The following is a 17,603-nucleotide window of genomic DNA, read 5'->3' as shown; positions in this document are numbered from 1 at the left end:
ACAGTCATGCACAGGAATCTATTCAAACTACTTAAGTGCTTTTGCTTATTATTAAATGATGAAACGCTCAAGAGGCAAAAGGAGTGAAAATGTCATTATGGAGTTTTATTCAACAAATGATTCTATCGCTTCGGTTTCACCTTAACAATGATTTCTCAGCATCACTTTTTGTAAACTTCAACCAAATCTGACATTTCTCTACAAAGGATAAATTAGAGGGAAGCGGGTGTGGAAAGGAAGATGGTGAAAATGCTACAAAACAGAAAGACTTTATCCAGTAACAGCCAACAATGGCCCGTGGAGGCTGAGTGGTTGGTTAGGGAAGAGCGGCATGTGCTGAGGATGCCTGGATGTCTGGGGTGGTGAAGGAAGGTCTGGGGATTATAAGGCCTGTGATTGGCTGCTGGAATGTTGGTACTCCCGCCCCCCTCTTAGCGCAAGCACCAGATGCAACACAGAGCCACCTTGGATCTTGTAGTCTGCTGCCGTTTTCTCATCATTCCTAAGGACAAAATAGGACATTTAATTGGAATTAGTGGTGGGACTTTAACGCGTTAATTTCAATTAATTAATTACAGGAAAATTAACGCACAAAAAAAAATAACACATTTAACGCATGAGACACTTTTGCACCGTGGAATGTTTCTCAGTGCACGAGTTCCAGACATACAGATTATATGGACGCACAATAAGATCATGATGGAGATTACTGAAGAGGCTACGCTGGTGGAGGGGAAATTTAAATATAAGAAACTTCCAGATGGAAGTACAAACAAAAATAGTGTTATTTGCACTTTATGTAGGAAGGAGTTCGCTTATCACAGGAGCACTTCCACCCTTCGTTACCACCTCAACGCAAAACATGTTGGGGCTAACGCGCAGGTCAGTAATGATAACTCAGCTTCTAAATGTATTCCTAGTACGATAGGTTGACCAAACGTCCGTATTTCCCGGGACATGTCCGTATTTCACATCCTGTCCAGGGCGTCCCGGGTTTTTTTTAAGTGAGGAAATGTCCTGGTTTTTAAATTACCTTCATTGGACCATTAAGACTGGATTAAACTTTCGCGAGTGACGCGTCACATTATTTGCAGTGTTGTTCGCTCTCTGTGGTCGAAGATAAAGGCTTACAAGAAGCGCTGCACATTGCGACAACTGATGCAAGTTACGAACTACCGTCCAGAAAGACAATGTCGAAGAAAATCCAGCAGCTGTATGATAAGGAAAGGGAAGTAAAACAGGTTATTGTGAAGAGCGCCACAAATGTGGTTCTGGGGATCACTGGACCTCTGTTAGCAACAAGAATTATCTTGGTGTGACAGCTCATATTATAGATGATGAATGGAAGATCCAGTCATTTACTTTGAGCATGCAGAAGACCACTTCTAGGCACTATGGAGATGTCTGTGGCAGAGGCCTGGGAAATTAAAGAAAAATATACCATCTAAAACGGTATTAAAAAACATCTGCTGATTTACTTCAATTCTTCCAATATCCTGAGCAAAACTCCCAAAATTAAACAACATTTTTGGTCAGAATTTCCAGTGTTCTGAATTGTTTTCTGCACTCATCTATTGGTCTGTGTAGTAGACTGGTGAAACAATAAACAAGATGTTGAAGTTTATGATTATGTTCATTGATTCATTCATCATTCAAACTTAAATTCACATTTCTCATGTTAAATACTGAAATGCGATTAAAATGCGATTAATTTCGATTAATTGATTACACCGCTTCCGATTAATTCGATTAATTTTTTTTATCACGTCCCACCCCTAATTGGAATATGTAAAAACATCCGAGATGTGAAAATGTTTGTCAGAATAAGTCATCTAGTGTGTGAAAGAGACGTAGACAGAGAGAGAGAGAGAGAGAGAGAGAGAAAACTGGTAGAAATGGTGGAAAATCACATAAACCCGACTGAACAATTTCATGACCACATCTGATATGGATTATGGCCTGATAAATCTGTTTCTTAATCTGTAATCTTGAGTGCTTTTTTTGACAACACTTTTTGTCCTCACAATCATCCCTGTTCATCACAGAACTACTGCTGGTCAAACACCATTCTCAACACTGCAGTGACACTGACATGCCAGCTGCATGGCAGTGGGTGTTGCATGAGTAAATCGGGGACAGCAGTGTTGTTGGTGTTTTTACATGTAGTTTTACAGTAGTCTGCCACTCAAAAGTATTTAAAGAACTGTGGTAAAACTCTTTCCAATGAGGAGTTGTAGAATTGCTAACACAAACTGTGCGTGGCAACACATGGACTAGTCTTTTCCTGCAAGGTGTCACTAACAACACAAATGGTCACGTCAGGTGAGCGTGTATCGTCCTGTCTTACATCTGTTTCCCACTGTAGATGAGTCTCTGTTGCTGAGGTGGAATACCCTCTTTCTCCTCCACTCTTTCTTTTATTCTCTCGACCTGCATTTGATCAAATAAATAAGTAAAACACTACAGGATATGCACAGATGACCTTAAGCACAGAAAGGGGTGAATTCTGACATTCTTAATAAATAACATAAAAAGAAATTGACACAGAAAAATTGACACAGATACATGCAAAACGTTTCTTACAAGCAACTCTGTACAGATATTGTGAATTATTGAACGTACCTTGTCTGTTGGTTCAATGTCAATTTCTATTTCTTTGCCAGTAAGCGTCTATGAAAATTCAAACGCGTATGATCAGTGAATCAGCTGAATGGAAATCTGACTGCAGATAGACCATGTTAACACACCGCGTTGGCAAAATGGACAAGCAATTAGCCATTACACATAGAATGATTACAACTTTATAAACACTGTCTCAAGAGATTAAAACCATATGCACATCCTCAGAAATTGTTTAACTTTGCTGCACTGTAGCTTCCCAGGGAGAGATGCTCCGTTAACCGACTACATCAGTGAGCTTGAGTAAGCGGGAGCTAGCTAACATCGCTAGCCAGCTAGCTCACTGACGTGAATGAAATTGTAGTAATTTCCGACCCACTCACCTTAACTTTGATCAGCATTGTAGTTTTGTTCTGTATAATCACACGCAGCCGATGAATGCCAGATAAAGCTATACAGCTAACAGGAAAACCAAAAGAGAGACCTGTGACTAGCTGTCAATAAGAAGCTACAGAGATCACTGTCCTGCACAAATTCAGCTGAGCTTCCGGAGCATCGCAAAAATAATTCCCTCTATTCCTGAAGTACGAATTGTGTTCCGACGGGGATAAATTAATGCATTTGGAAAGACAATGTGTGACTACTATTTAAACTTGCATTTATGTGGCTATACAATAAAATAAACTATAAAGCGAAAACTAAAATCAGCACACAGTTCAACTGCGATAAGTGGACGGCCGACGGCCATATTTGTAGTCCGTAGACGGGGACGTCTGAATGGGGTACAGCGGGACGCTCTTGTTAATAAAACTACAGGCTAGACGTCACTTCCGGACAAATTCAACGTTACCTTAAAAAACCGGAGGGAAAGGTTTGCATGTAACTTTCCGGAAAAGAGAGCTGTTGGTCTCTCACGCAGTACACTGACCACGGCTCCAGAGGAAGGTAACGCATGACCGGTTATGCTATTGAAATACAGGATATTCGCTGTAAAGTGTGAATTTTCAGGCTGAAGTGCGTATACATGTGTGTGACTTGAGTTTTGCCATGGATTGTTTGTGAAATAGGGCACTAGCGAGCAAGTTGTTTATTTTTACTTGCAGAAACAAGTAGCAAACCTAAGTAACTATTTCAGCGGTGTAACAACTCTATGTAATCTTTACACGTCGTTTTAGACAACTCCATATAACACATTTTTATTATACGTTTATATAGGAAAAATACTACTTACGTTCTGGCGTGTAGTTGTGTTACATTAGCTAGGACCACATTACATTTGCCCACATCCCCTCAATTTCTCCCCTCTTGCTTTTGCAGGGTTCAAAGTGTGAGCCATTTTGTTTGCCTAAACACACCGACGTTAGCTGCTTATCTGGGTACTTGAGAGCTGAAGACTGCAGCACGCAGCTGTGGAGATCGGGGAGAGATACTGTAACGGTAGTAAAAACACAGCTCCAAGTGAACATGCCTCGCATTGAGAACGACATCAAACTGGACTTCAAGGACGTGCTGCTTCGGCCCAAGCGCAGCACGCTCAAGTCTCGCAGCGAGGTCAAATAATCTTTTATATGTTTGTTAGTAAATGTGGGGAAAAACGCGCTTATTGCGGCTTGTGTCCCCCCACATGAGGTCTAACGTTCACATTGTACTCTTGCTCAGAACAGTTTGCATACGCTTTCATTCGTTTTAACTTCCTCTCACATTGTCTCTCTTCTCTCGCACATTCCCTTTCTCCTCTCTTTTATGCTCATTTCTTTCTCAGGTGGACCTGATGCGCAGTTTCACATTCAGAAACTCAAAGGGCAGTTATATAGGTATCCCCATCATTGCTGCAAACATGGATACAGTTGGAACCTTCGAGATGGCTGTGGCATTGCATCCGGTACAACTGAGCTCACAGCGGCACACACATTTGACCTCTTGAAGTAAAAAAAAAAACTTTTACATCAAGAACATTGTGCGTACTTGAACTCACAGAGCTCTGCTTTCATAAGGGGCCATTCTGTTGAATGAATTTTATCTGGAGAATTAATTTTAAACACTAACCCATCATTTTTTTCTTACAGTTCTCACTTTTTACTGCTGTGCACAAGCATTATTGTATTGATGACTGGAAAGAATTTGCAACAGGTCACCCAGAATGCCTAGAGGTAAAACCGCGATTATGGTTGGCTTTGACCACACTATTGTAGTTCACTTGTAAATTGGCAATCGTTAGACCTGAATGCTTTTGTGAACATTCTCATGCTGTATCGTTCTTTGCCTCCTGGCCTCCCTCTGTCTGTCACTCATCTATCATGCTGCGTTGTATGATGTTATACTTTTATATTAATATTACACAAAGACAGTTGAAGTATCATGAATAAAATAATAAACAATCTCTCTCTCTCTCTCCTTCCCCAGAGTGTGGCAGTCAGTACTGGTACAAGTGAGGGTGATTTTGAGAAACTTGGAGCTGTTTTAACAGCTGTGCCTCAGATACAGTATGTTTGTGTCGACGTAGCCAACGGTTACTCGGAACACTTTGTGCATTTTGTCAAGGACGTGAGGGAGAAGTTCCCTACACACACTATAATGGTCAGTTAGCACCCCGTGGTGTCTGCATGCACACGGTGTAGTGGTTCAGTCAGACAGTTTCTAGGTTCTTCTGTGTGGGTAACGGTTTCACTTTCCCCCAAGGCCGGTAATGTCGTCACTGGGGAGATGGTGGAGGAGCTGATTCTTGCTGGCGCTGACATCATCAAAGTGGGCATTGGTCCAGGTGATCAAATTACACTCTCATTTCTCTCATATCACATGAAGAAGGATTTAAGAATGTTTTGACCACTCTTTTGTTTGCTTTTGTGTCCTTTGTCCTGGCTATATTATTGTTTGACACATCTGTTTGTGGATTGGCTTGACTGTGCAGGCTCAGTGTGCACCACCCGTAAGAAGACCGGTGTGGGCTATCCCCAGCTGAGTGCCGTGATCGAGTGTGCGGACGCTGCTCATGGCCTGGGTGGACACATCATCTCTGTGAGACACTCAGTGCATAACCACCTGCCTAGGCTGTACTAGCCAGCCAGGATGTTTGGAGGGGGGGGAATAGATGGGGGATTCTAAAAAAAATGACTACACTTTTTTTTATCCAGGACGGAGGATGCACCTGTCCAGGTGATGTGTCTAAGGCTTTTGGTGAGTTTTGGTGTCTCCTATACGAAGCTAGTGAAATGATTCAGTCACTATTCTTGCTGTCAAAATAATTTGTGTATAATGTTACTGTAATAACTTGCTGATTCGCTATTCTTTGTGATGGACAGGCGCGGGGGCGGACTTTGTGATGCTAGGTGGAATGCTGGCAGGTCACGACGAGAGTGGCGGTGAGGTCATTGAGAAGAATGGCAGGAAGTACAAACTCTTCTACGGCATGAGCTCTGACACGGCCATGAAGAAACATGCAGGAGGCGTGGCAGAGTACAGGTGAATGACTGCAGGTGCACAGGTGAAAGAATAAAGGAGAGTACGCAGAATGGGGGCAGCTTGGAATAAAGAACACTTAAAAATGCATGAGAGGAAATCAAAGCTGTAGAGAGGAAATCAAAGCTGTAAAATATTATCAAAATTTGTTTTTAATGTCCAGTATTTCTTTTGAATCTCGGTGCTGCATTTGTTTCTGTAATATAGAATACTAAGGTAAAAAAAAATTAATTTAATGAATTACAATATAGGCAGAGTTTACGTTTGTATGTTTGTTTGTTTACGTTTGTTATAATGCAGTAAGGAGTACATTATGGACAGTAGTGCTCAGTTATGAGTCGTGTGTGTGTGTGTGTGTGTGTGTGTGTGTGTGTGTGTGTGTGTGTGTGTGTGTACGCACGCTCTTCAGGGCCTCAGAGGGTAAGACTGTGGAAGTAACCTATAAAGGTGCGGTGGAGGACACCGTCCGAGATGTGCTGGGTGGAGTCCGCTCCACCTGCACCTACGTGGGAGCCGCTAAGCTGAAGGAGCTGAGTCGGCGCACTACCTTCATCAGAGTGTCTCAGCAGCTTAACACTGTGTTTGGTAATGACAGCTAGGACCCTGCAGTGGCAGCAGAGTGGCATCTGGGGACCACCACATTCACTCCAGGCCTAAATTGGCCTGTTTTGAGTGAAAGGGTCAAACTATGCCGTACGTGCAATGGTTTATATTTTATAAATCTATTCTATCTTTAAGCATGCCTGACACACACACCGCTAAATACAATTCATACAAGCGCACACAGCACAAGCCAGTACACCTAGAAAAACCTCAAGTATTCCAAAATAGTGTTATTGTTTTGGCTGTCACTGAAGTCTTTTAGCAATTGACTTGGCCAATTTAGCGTTTAAAAACTCACTGTGTTAGTCTTTTTGTGTTTTACTGTCTTTTGCAATTTCATGAATGGTCATGCAGCTGCCAGTGTATGTATGTGTATATATATATATATATATATATATATATATATATATATATATATATATATATATATATATATATATATTATAAACTGAGCACAATTCTGATGTATGAGACTGATTCGAGACTGACTGAAACTTCACTGCCGTTATTTCACTCGCACTGTTATTTCTCATTTTACCTGATGCTGTTACAGAGTCTTAACGTTTCTTCCAAGTATTTAAATAGCAATTTTATAAAGTTTCACATTTTATTTAATTTCAGCTGATTTTAATGTTATATATTTTAATGTACACTTCCTGCGGTTTCTCCAAATTGGACCAAAATACAGAAAACGTGCTTTCCATTCCATTTTCCCTAATGTGTATCTAATCTCTTGGGACAAAGTGTACCCACTACTGTATAAGTACTGGTGTGATCTTGGCACCAGTTTATGGTTATGTGGCTCATACAAGAGGGAATGCTAGTCAAAAGTACTGTGTCTGGGCACCTGGGCACATACTTATTTCTTTACACCAGTCCTAGTCATTTCTTGGCAGTAACACATCTCTGGTGCAGAATCTGGAGTCTCTGTCATGGGGAAACGACTGTGCCCAGAGATTCAGGTCTATCCTGATGGTGTGTGTTTGGATTCTCACATCAGATGCAGGTTGCAGATGTGTTATATCTGAAAGCTTTTAGAAAGAAATAGAACTCATTTGAACAATAAAAGTGAAGTATATAACAATTGGTTGCTGTTTATTTTTATATGAAAAATCTGTTTGAAGTACCTTCATTTTTTTCTGTCTTGGTAATTCTGGCATTGAAATTCTCCTGAAATGTAAGTGTTGAATTTAAAAGTAAACAACATTTAATTGCTTAATAAAAAGAATTATGAAACATTATTTTTGTGTTAGCTATTTCTTCATTAATGTTATTTATGTTCTTCGTCATTTAGAATAATATGTCTGCATGTGTGGCAGTTAACCAAACCTGTGTATGTGTGTGTGTTAACCAAACCTATGTATGTCAAGTCAATTTATTTGTATAGCACAAATGAAGTGCTGACCAAAGAGCTGAACAATATTTGCAAGAAGACACCTAAAATATAAAACATTTAAATACAAAATATAAAACCAAGCATAAAAAGTAAATAAATAAAAATAAGAAAACCCATAAGAACATTTACAATATAATATACATAAAGCACATCTTGATACATTAAAATAGCTTACAACCATAACAGGTGTATTTAATGTTTGTGTGTGAACCAAACCTGTGTGTGTTAACCAATGTGTGTTAACCAAACGTATATATGTGTGGTGTGTGTGTGTGTTAACCTATGCATATTTGCAGCACTAGGTGGCGCTGTGTGCAGGCTGGGCATTATAGTTTATGTTTAGTTGGATGAGTCATGCTAGGAATGAATATGGCTACATCATCTTAAAGGAACAGGACATGTTGGGCCTAAATGGGGCATCACTTATAACTTATAAAACTGCTTGGAAAACAACAATTATACAAGCTCCACTTACAGCACCAGAAAATGTAAATGATATTTTAGAAGTGGGTTCTTATCTAGGGATGTATGAATGGTTTACTGATTTAAAAATGTGGTTCAAAACCATGGCAGGATTTTGAGCATATATTTTAAATCCAACAAATATAAAATTCTAATGCACTGTCTTTGATGAAAAAATAAAGACTTTTACTTGAAATTTACCTTTATTTTAAAAAGCTGAAATTATTATTTCCATTAAATGTAAGCCTTCTGTGGAATAGTGGACACTGATGTCATATCCACTACAAATGAAAAGTCATTTCAGAAAACCAGTTTAAAGTCAGTCAGAAAAAGCTCTTTCAGAATAAATGATGTGTGTGTATCCATTCTACAGAACAGATGTCTATGTCACGATTCCCACAACATAGAAAAAAAATACTTCAACTGGATGAACTTGTGCTTATTATCAATTTGATGTACAGTATCTTAAAGGTACATTTTAACTGCCATCTAGTGGTGGTACTTGAGTACGTTAGATGTTAGATTTCTTCATCTTGACCTCTTTTTCTTCAGTGTTTAGTCATTAGAAAAGCTGCATATCTGTCTCCTCTGTTTGGGTGCATAATTCCTATAGTTAACCTGTAAATTATGTGGACTGCATATCCCATTTTAAAATGTATCATTATTTTCTAAGGGGATACACTATAAAGTAACACATGGAGACACAAAACAGAATCACTCTTGACAACCCACAGAGATTTGATAATTTTGTGATTGTCATGGGAATCCACAATCAAATCCACACTATCCGAATGGTGCGATTTTTCCAGATAGCCAGATTAAAAACAAGCCGAAATGAAAATGAAGTAACGAGGCTATTTCTAAAATGTAAGGAGTTGAAAGTACAGATAATGGTGTGAAAAAGGAGAAGTAAAAAGTCAGCTGAAAAGTTATTACTCCAGAAAAATATAAATAACCAAAACTTCTACTTAACCCTCTATTGCATGACTTATTCTTTAATTATGATAAAAATGTTTTAATGTGTTTTACCTATGTAAAAATGCTTTTTTAATGGGAAAAAAAGTTGGTAAATTGTTGCCCAATGGCAACAAAGCGCAGTTATGAAAAGTACCATAAAACCCATATTTTTCCTAAAAACAAAATTTTATAGAAAATCGGACTAAGGAAATCCAGCTTATATGTAGTGATGTATTTAACCCAATATTTAAACAATCAAAACAATTCTACTTTTTAATTGGAATCTAAGGTAAGACATATGCCACATCTCTCTTGCCCACCTAGTGAAATGTAAAATAAAGAACCATGCTATAAAAGATTGTGATAGAATGTCACAATATATGAAACATTTATTACTTTTTTTTAACAGAAATTACCTCAACCTGTTTCTTCTGGTTCTGCCTCTGTGTCTGTACCTGACTCTGGCCTGTTACTACTCTCATTCAGGTTCACATCAACATCATTCTCCTCATCACTGCCCACTAGTTCATCCTTACTCTGCTCTTGTAGAAGAGCAACTCTGTGTTCATCTTCCCTCTAACATAAAAGATGCTGGCTTTCATCAATTCTGATGATGGAAGCATCACATGTAAACTGGCTATACAGCCAAAATGCAGTCTACAATTCCTATGCTTTCCAGTGGTGAAATGTATAATCAGGATAATGTTGCAGTTAAAACATGTTAGGGTTAGGCTTAGACGTAAGATAACAAAATGTAAATACTTTTTTTTTTTATGTAATAAAAAGTTGTAAGCATAGTCAGTCTTAGAATAGCCTACTACTACATCAGTCATTTACAGTCCAATAGGCTGAAAGTGCACAAAGACAACTATATATGACAACTATATGTGCATATAGTTGCCATATGGCAACAATTTAATTTTATGAATTTTCATGAACTTCAGTGTGGTGTGTCAATGGGAAAAGGAGGTACAAACATGGACTTGCTGGTCATGTGATGTCAGAAGTTACTGTTCTTGTTAAAGTAGAAGTCCATCCAACCCTCCCAAGTAAATAATAACATGGGTTTTATATTTAGATTTTAATTAAAACCAAGACAAAGTAATTGTTGCCATATGGCGAGACCATGCAATAGAGGGTTAAGTAAGGTAACGAAGTATTTGTACTTCGTTACTTGACACCTCTACATATTGCTAAGTGAAAGTAAAACAACCATTTATAATCTTCACTGTGAAACGGCAACGTTACTGGACATGAAGTAGTTCTGAGAAACGGGACATTAGAGCCTTTTAAATATATCAGTAAAGAGGAAAGTAAAGGTAAGTAGTTTTACACCACCGCGATGTAGCTAATCATTCAGATGTTTTACCGCCGGCGGAGTGAACTGCAGGTGTAAAAAGGTCAAAGGATTTCATGGACATTATAAGAAAGGCACCGTGTACCCAGCTGAAAAACTGAAGTTGTTACAATTTGAACTTTGGCTTAAAATATTTTATTCTGTGCTCACTGACCAGCGATGAGTTTCCCGAAAACTGTAAATTTCCGCAAATGACGAACAAACTGTCGCATGATGTTCAGCTATATTTGTTGCTCTGTGTTTTGTGTTCAATGTAACGACTGAGATTTAAATCTTCGTTCTGTCCGCCATTCAACCAGGAAGTGAAGAGTACTATTGCAAGCGCAACTGGCCCGACATCTGTGTGCTTAACTACTCAATATGTCATGTTTCCAGTTAGATTTGAGGCATAAAATGATTCTGGGCCAGGCCAAAATCAGGTTCCCCATACATATAGGAACTAGTTGTGTATGATACAATTGAGTTTTGCCTGGCCCAAGACATTACAGGCATACAGCAGGCCTCTGAAATTGCCCCTCTGATCCATTTCACCTGTGCACTTAACTACTCAATATGCCATGTTTCCAGTTAGATTTGAGGCATAAAATGATTCTGGGCCAGGCCAAAATCAGGTTGCTCATACATATAGGAAGTAGTTATGTATGATGCATGTGTTATTTGTCTGGCCCGATGCCTTATAGGCATACAGCACAGAAATTGAACCATTTCAGTGCGCTCTCTGTGCGCTTACTCAATATGCCGTGTTTCCAGTTAGATTTGAGGTATAAAATGATGTTGGATCAGGCTAAAATCAGGTTTCTCTCTTAGGGAGTGATGCATTTGTTATTTCTCTGGCCCATCATCAATAAGGCTTTCAATAAGCCTCTGAAACTGCCCCTTTAAATGCGTTCACCTATCTGCCCACTGCTCAATATGCCATGTTGTGTGCTGGTATTTCTTCTTCCGATTATTTGTGTTCTAGAACAGCATTTCTGTGTTTTTAGTTTTCAAATCTAAGAATATGTATTTCTAAGAATACGTTAGAAATGCTGACGAATTCAATCATCATGTACAAATTGCATACATTTGAATCGACTTGAAATAGAAACCATTTTACAAATGAAATGCTTTTATTATATATATATTTTTTACATTCACAAAATCAGTATGGGAAACAATAACCTCTTAAATGTTTGCTCCTACGCTCGTTTAATGTAACGTTTAATCTATCGCTTTTAAACAAAATGCGCAGCAAACACGCATCGTGAACACACCCTTTTTGAATAAGTAACCAACTTCAGCCGCCGAATACGGAGATGCGAGTAACCAAACGAATCTCAAACTGCGAATAAGTAACCAACTTCAGCCTCGTAGCCAACCCTGCCGTGTTTTAGAGGCCTTGCGGATCCTTACGTTTATATCCACGTTTATGCTTTTTTAATGTGCTGTTCGCAGCTTGAGTGCATCCCTTTTTGAGCTTGAGTTCACCCCAATTTTCGTCAGTGCACACAATGTTCATTGTTGAAATTGCTTTATTATGTTTGTGTGAGACATTTACAAAGAGCAGAGCTCTCTCTCTCTCTCTCTCTCTCTCTCTCTCTCTCTCTCTCTCTCTCTCTGTGTGTGTGTGTGTGTGTGTGTGTGTGTGTGTGTGTGTGTGTGTGTGTGTGTGTGTGTGTGTGTGTGTGTGTGTGTGTTTTCAGGGCCACTGTAGTTAAGGCAAGAAGCATGTAGTCCAATTAATCTGATGGCAGATATATATGTATTTGCTGAGTGGTGTTATTTCTTTTAAACAGTTATTAGATAAAGAAGGAAATGGAAGAATCGGCATCACTACAAGGTAGAAGGGGGAGCATGGATAAACCACCTGAGTGTAAGTCACACACCACATACACACATGAACACAGCCTCTGTGTTAAGGAATATTTTTGGTTTTAAGCATAAGTGTATACTGGTTCAGTATTATCAGAATAAAACCGTAGAATGGAGTGTTGTCAGAGTAAACCATGTTAAAGATTCAGATGAGGAGATTAAAGTCTCAGGTGGTGGTGCTGAATCCTGGAGAATGATGGAAGACACACATGATGATCAAACTGAACTCAGATCATGAGTAAAAAATATCTACACATTATTATTTCCTGTGGTTTCAGACACAGTTCTGGGTTATTTAGGAACAATGTGTGAAATTATTCACACAGAAAATATAGAGTAAGAATAATTGAATACTTCATGTTTCCTTTCTTATCAGTCACACGTGACTCCAGCAGCCTCCTGTCTGAGGATCAGTTCATGTGTTCTGTCTGTCTGGATGAGTTCACTGATCCAGTCACCACTCCATGTGGACACAACTTCTGTAAGACCTGCCTCACACAATACTGGGACAACAGTCCACACTGTATGTGTCCACTATGTAAGGAGACATTCACAAAGAGACCTGAACTCAAGATTAATACAACACTGAAAGATGTAGTGGATCACTTCAAGAAGAAAAAAAGTCTTGATAAACCTGATATTCTTTGTGACGTCTGCACTGGAGTGAAATTGAAGGCTGTAAAATCCTGTTTGGACTGTGGTGCGACATTTTGTAAGTCTCATCTAGAGCTCCATAATAGTCTTCCAAAACACAAGAAACACAAACTAATAAACCCTGTGGAGAACGTGGAGGACTACATATGTCAGAAACATGAGAGACCCCTTGAGCTGTTCTGTAGAGAAGACGAGATGTGTGTGTGTCAGTTCTGCACTGAGGGAGAACACAGGACTCACAACACTGTTACCATAGAGGAGGAGAGTGGAGAGAAAAGGGTGAGAGACACTAACACTGGATAAAATATTAAACAATATTAAATTAACAATATTAAACACAACACATATTTATAAAAGAAATATAAAAAACTTTTATTTGACTCCAGACACAGCTGGAGAAGACACAGTCAGTGGTCCAGCAGATGATTCAAGAGAGACTGAAGAAGATGGAAGAGATCAAACACTCAGTAGAGCTCAGAAAGGTGTGAACTACCACCTACTTCATGTCTATTACAAACAGAGGTTTAAATACAGTTTTGCAGAACTTTGAAAACTAAAGTTCACCATTGTTTGATTAAATTGAATTTTTTAATCAAAATTTCTTCTTCTATTAGAAAAGCACAGAGAGAGAGATTGCAGACAGCATTGAGGTCTTCACTGCTCTGGTGCACTCCATTGAGAGAAGACAGGCTGAGCTGCTTCAAGTGATGGAGGAGAAGCAGAAAGCAGCAGAGAGGCAGGCTGAAGGACTCATTAAAGACCTGGAGCAGGAGATCACTGAACTAAAGAGGAGAGACAGTGAGCTGGAGCAGCTCTCCCACACTGAGGACCACATCCACCTCCTACAGGTTAGTGTTCCTCTCTCTGCTCAGAGACAACACAGCACATCACAGGACAACCCTCCCCATGCTGAGGGGTTTCTCCTCTCTCCTGTTGTACTGTAGATCTACCCAACCATGAACAGACCTCCACACACCAAGAACTGGACTGACATCAGTATTGACACTGATGTGAATGTGGAGACTGTGAGGAAAGTTCTCTCTCAGCTTCAGAAGACTCTGAATACGAAACTCAGCGAAACACTGAATACTAAGTTAAAACAAGCAGGTGAGAAGATTTACTATAAAATATAATTTCCAGGCACAAGTCTCTAAAACAAGAGATCTATCGCCAGCAGCTATAATGAAATATAAGCTACATTCACATTACAAGTCACATTGTTCACTCCTGATTTATTTATTTATTTGCTCAGATAAAGCTCAGATGCTTTAATAAATCATCTCATTAAAATCTAATTATTACTTTTCCTAAAATTCAGTCTGCACAGAATTGAAGAGGAGTCAACAGTATGCAGGTACTTTATTTAAATAACAGATTATCCTAACATTAATGCAATTCATGCATAGATTCATAAATCTGTATTAATTGTGGTTCACTGTGAAGAACACAGAGATGTTAAATGTATGACAGCATATTAAATAAATAGCAGATACCTCTACACCCCTGTCACTGTAGGTGAATGATTAGATATATATTTATGAAATAGTGATGGAACCCTGGGGTCAGTGAAAAAATACAATACAAAATACATGTGAAAGATACAATCATAATACACTGTTTACTCTATATTTATCAGTAGGATATACTGTATAATGAGGGTGTTATTATGTAGTTTATGATTATGTACATTTAACATACTGTATGTTTCTCTCAGTGGATGTGACTCTGGATCCTGATACAGCTCATCCCAAACTCGTCCTGTCTGATGATGGAAAACAAGTGACACATGGACACACAAAACGGAATCTCCCTGACAACCCAAAGAGATTTGATATATATGTCAATGTCCTGGGAAAGGAGGGGTTCTCATCAGGGAGATTTTACTATGAGGTTCAGGTCAAGGGGAAGACTGAGTGGGATGTAGGAGTGGCCAGAGAGTCTGTTGACAGGAAGGGCAAGATTACAATGACCCCTCAGAATGGATTCTGGACTGTGATTCTGATGAATGAGAATCAGTATTCAGCTTGTGTTGACACCCTTGTCCCCCTCACCCTGAGAGAGAAGCTCCAGACAGTGGGGGTGTTTGTGGATTATGAGGAGGGTCTGGTCTCCTTTTATGATGTGGAGGCCAGGTCTCATATCTACTCTTTCACTGGTCAGTCCTTCACTGAGAAACTCTACCCTTTCTTCTGCCCAGGTATAAATTATGGAGGTAAAAACTCAGCTCCACTGATCATCTCATATATGTGTAAGACTGAGTGAATGTTTGTCATCTTAAATCTATTTTAAAAAAAACAATACAATAATAAAAGTAAACATTTTTTTCTACTGTTTCCAATGGCAACAGCATGATAGTATTGTGATCTAAAATTGTATTTAGTTTTAAAAGAAAACCAACATAAAGAGGGAGTGAGACACGAGGGTGGGAATGGAGTCTTTAATCTCCATGGCAACACAAAACAAAGAAGCACCACAGTGAGCAGAATAAAAGAGAAGACTCAGTAGTACAGTAGTGTCAGTAGTACAGTAGTGTCAGTAGTACAGTAGTGCTGTCAGTAGTACAGTAGTGCTGTCAGTAGTACAGTATTGTCAGTAGTATGGTAGTGCCGTCAGTAGTACAGTGCTGTCAGTTCTACAGTAGTGTCAGTAGTACAATAGTGCTGTCAGTACTACAGAAGTGTCAGTAGTACAATAGCGCTGTCAGAAGTACTGGCTGTAGTACAGTAGTGTTGTCAGTACTATTGGCTGTAGTACAGTAGTGGTGTCAGTAGTACAGTAGTGTTGTCAGTATTGGCTGTAGAAGTCGGGGTGTAGTGATTCATCAGAGTAGCTGTAAAACACTCAGTACATCCGTAGTTCACAGGAAGGAGCAGCAGTGTGCTCTGGACAAATGTTGCTGAAAAAAAGAGAAGAAGGAATATCAGTAGTACAGTAGTGTTGTCAGTACTGCAGAAGTGTCAGTAGTACAGTAGCTCTGTCAGTGTCAGAAGAAGAAACGAATGAGAAAAACAAGACACGGAGAGACAGACAGGAGATTGGGAGTGAGACAGGTGTTTGCAAGTACATGACTAAATGTCCTTACAGTTTTGACATTTAATGTTGGGGCATTTTTGTTGTGTATAATACATCTAATCTAATCATAGTCTGACTGGTTTACTGTTTTTATTTAATCAGTGCAAATTTACTTTACTGATTATGACACAATTTGGGCCTCACAATATTTGTCATTACATGTTTAGGATTAATAAAGATATTTTGGAACATACTGTGTTCTCTACTCCATCATATCAAACACACCAGCCTTCTTCTCTGTACAGACAACACAGCTGTTAATTACAGAGATTAGGGGTCACCAAAGGTCAAGATCTGTAAACCTCTGGCAGCAGATTTTTCCATCAGAATGTTGTAAAAGGATCCTGAACTCACCTGACCTGGATGTGTTTTTTCTGGTTCTTCACTAATCTACCATCGTCCTGGGAAAGGAGGGGTGTTCATTGGGTCTCATGGTCTCTTGTGTCTCACTATGATTTTTGTACAATCAAGAAAATTGAAATCCACAATCTGATGTCTTCTGAGATTTTGCACACTAGTTTACTATTGAGACATTATTTGTCTGGTTTTAATCTGCCTGTTTGGTTGTACAAGGCTTGCTGTTGACCTTTGACATGTCATCACTGACACATATTATCTTTTTTATTTAGCACATTATTGTTGATAATCTGTCATGTGACAGGAAGTTGAAGAGTGTCACCTGTAAGATGGAGTGTGAGTAATGGTAAAGGAGAGTGAGTCATGGTAAGGAGGGTGAGTAATGGTAAAGGAGAGTGAGTTATGATAAAGAAGAGTGAGTAGTGGTAAAGTGGGGTGAGTAATGGTAAAGGAGAGTGAGTTATGATAAAGGAGAGCAAGTTATGGTAAAGGAGAGTGAGTTATGATAAAGGAGAGTGAGTAATGTTAAAGGAGGTTGAGTTATGGTAAAGGAGATTGAGCTATGGTAAAGGAGGGTGAGTTATGGTAAACGAGAGTGTTATGATAAAGGAGAGTGTGTTATGGTAAAGGAGGGTGAGTTATGATAAAGGAGAGTGAGTTATGGTAATAGTGAGATGATAAAGGAGAGTGAGTTATGATAAAGGGGTAGGCTTATTGGGATTCACCTGTGTTTGAGTCTCTGATTATATGAGTCTGAGAGCTTTTCTTAGTAAGTAATTAAAAGCACCAAACTAAGTCAATACAAAGAATGTTTTTATT

At 39.0% G+C, this 17,603-nt stretch overlaps 3 protein-coding genes across 4 annotated transcripts; 2 read left to right on the top strand and 1 right to left on the bottom strand.

Annotated features, from left to right (window-relative positions):
* Positions 1 to 81: 81 nt before the first annotated feature.
* On the bottom strand, positions 82 to 3,187 carry LOC143497872 (ubiquitin-like protein NEDD8). Its single transcript, XM_076993485.1, has 4 exons — positions 3,003 to 3,187; positions 2,623 to 2,670; positions 2,348 to 2,430; positions 82 to 502 (listed from the first exon to the last, which is right to left on the bottom strand). The coding sequence occupies exons 1-4, from the start codon at positions 3,018 to 3,020 to the stop codon at positions 382 to 384; spliced, it is 270 nt and encodes an 89-aa protein (XP_076849600.1). The 5' UTR covers positions 3,021 to 3,187; the 3' UTR covers positions 82 to 381.
* A 296-nt stretch (positions 3,188 to 3,483) lies between these two features.
* On the top strand, positions 3,484 to 7,919 carry LOC143497886 (GMP reductase 2-like). Of its 2 annotated transcripts, none has more exons than XM_076993506.1 (10): positions 3,484 to 3,564; positions 3,937 to 4,170; positions 4,382 to 4,501; positions 4,686 to 4,769; positions 5,023 to 5,196; positions 5,299 to 5,380; positions 5,528 to 5,634; positions 5,751 to 5,793; positions 5,919 to 6,078; positions 6,485 to 7,919. In XM_076993506.1, exons 2-10 carry the CDS (start codon positions 4,084 to 4,086, stop codon positions 6,672 to 6,674), a joined length of 1,047 nt encoding a protein of 348 aa, XP_076849621.1. In that variant the 5' UTR covers positions 3,484 to 3,564; positions 3,937 to 4,083; the 3' UTR covers positions 6,675 to 7,919. The 2 variants fall into 2 exon arrangements, with proteins under 2 accessions (XP_076849621.1, XP_076849623.1); XM_076993508.1 differs by having other exon boundaries at positions 3,524 to 3,633.
* A 2,618-nt stretch (positions 7,920 to 10,537) lies between these two features.
* Positions 10,538 to 16,620, top strand: LOC143497887 (E3 ubiquitin-protein ligase TRIM39-like). The gene is made up of 8 exons (XM_076993509.1): positions 10,538 to 10,812; positions 12,626 to 12,702; positions 13,078 to 13,634; positions 13,742 to 13,837; positions 13,970 to 14,203; positions 14,300 to 14,462; positions 14,674 to 14,709; positions 15,070 to 16,620. Exons 2-8 carry the CDS (start codon positions 12,645 to 12,647, stop codon positions 15,615 to 15,617), a joined length of 1,692 nt encoding a protein of 563 aa, XP_076849624.1. The 5' UTR covers positions 10,538 to 10,812; positions 12,626 to 12,644; the 3' UTR covers positions 15,618 to 16,620.
* Positions 16,621 to 17,603: the final 983 nt, after the last annotated feature.

The sequence above is a fragment of the Brachyhypopomus gauderio genome, unplaced genomic scaffold (assembly GCF_052324685.1).
Source record: "Brachyhypopomus gauderio isolate BG-103 unplaced genomic scaffold, BGAUD_0.2 sc114, whole genome shotgun sequence".
NCBI lineage: Eukaryota > Metazoa > Chordata > Actinopteri > Gymnotiformes > Hypopomidae > Brachyhypopomus > Brachyhypopomus gauderio.
The sequence above is the reverse complement of the archived record's forward strand: the minus strand, read 5'-3'. Positions and strand labels throughout refer to the sequence as shown.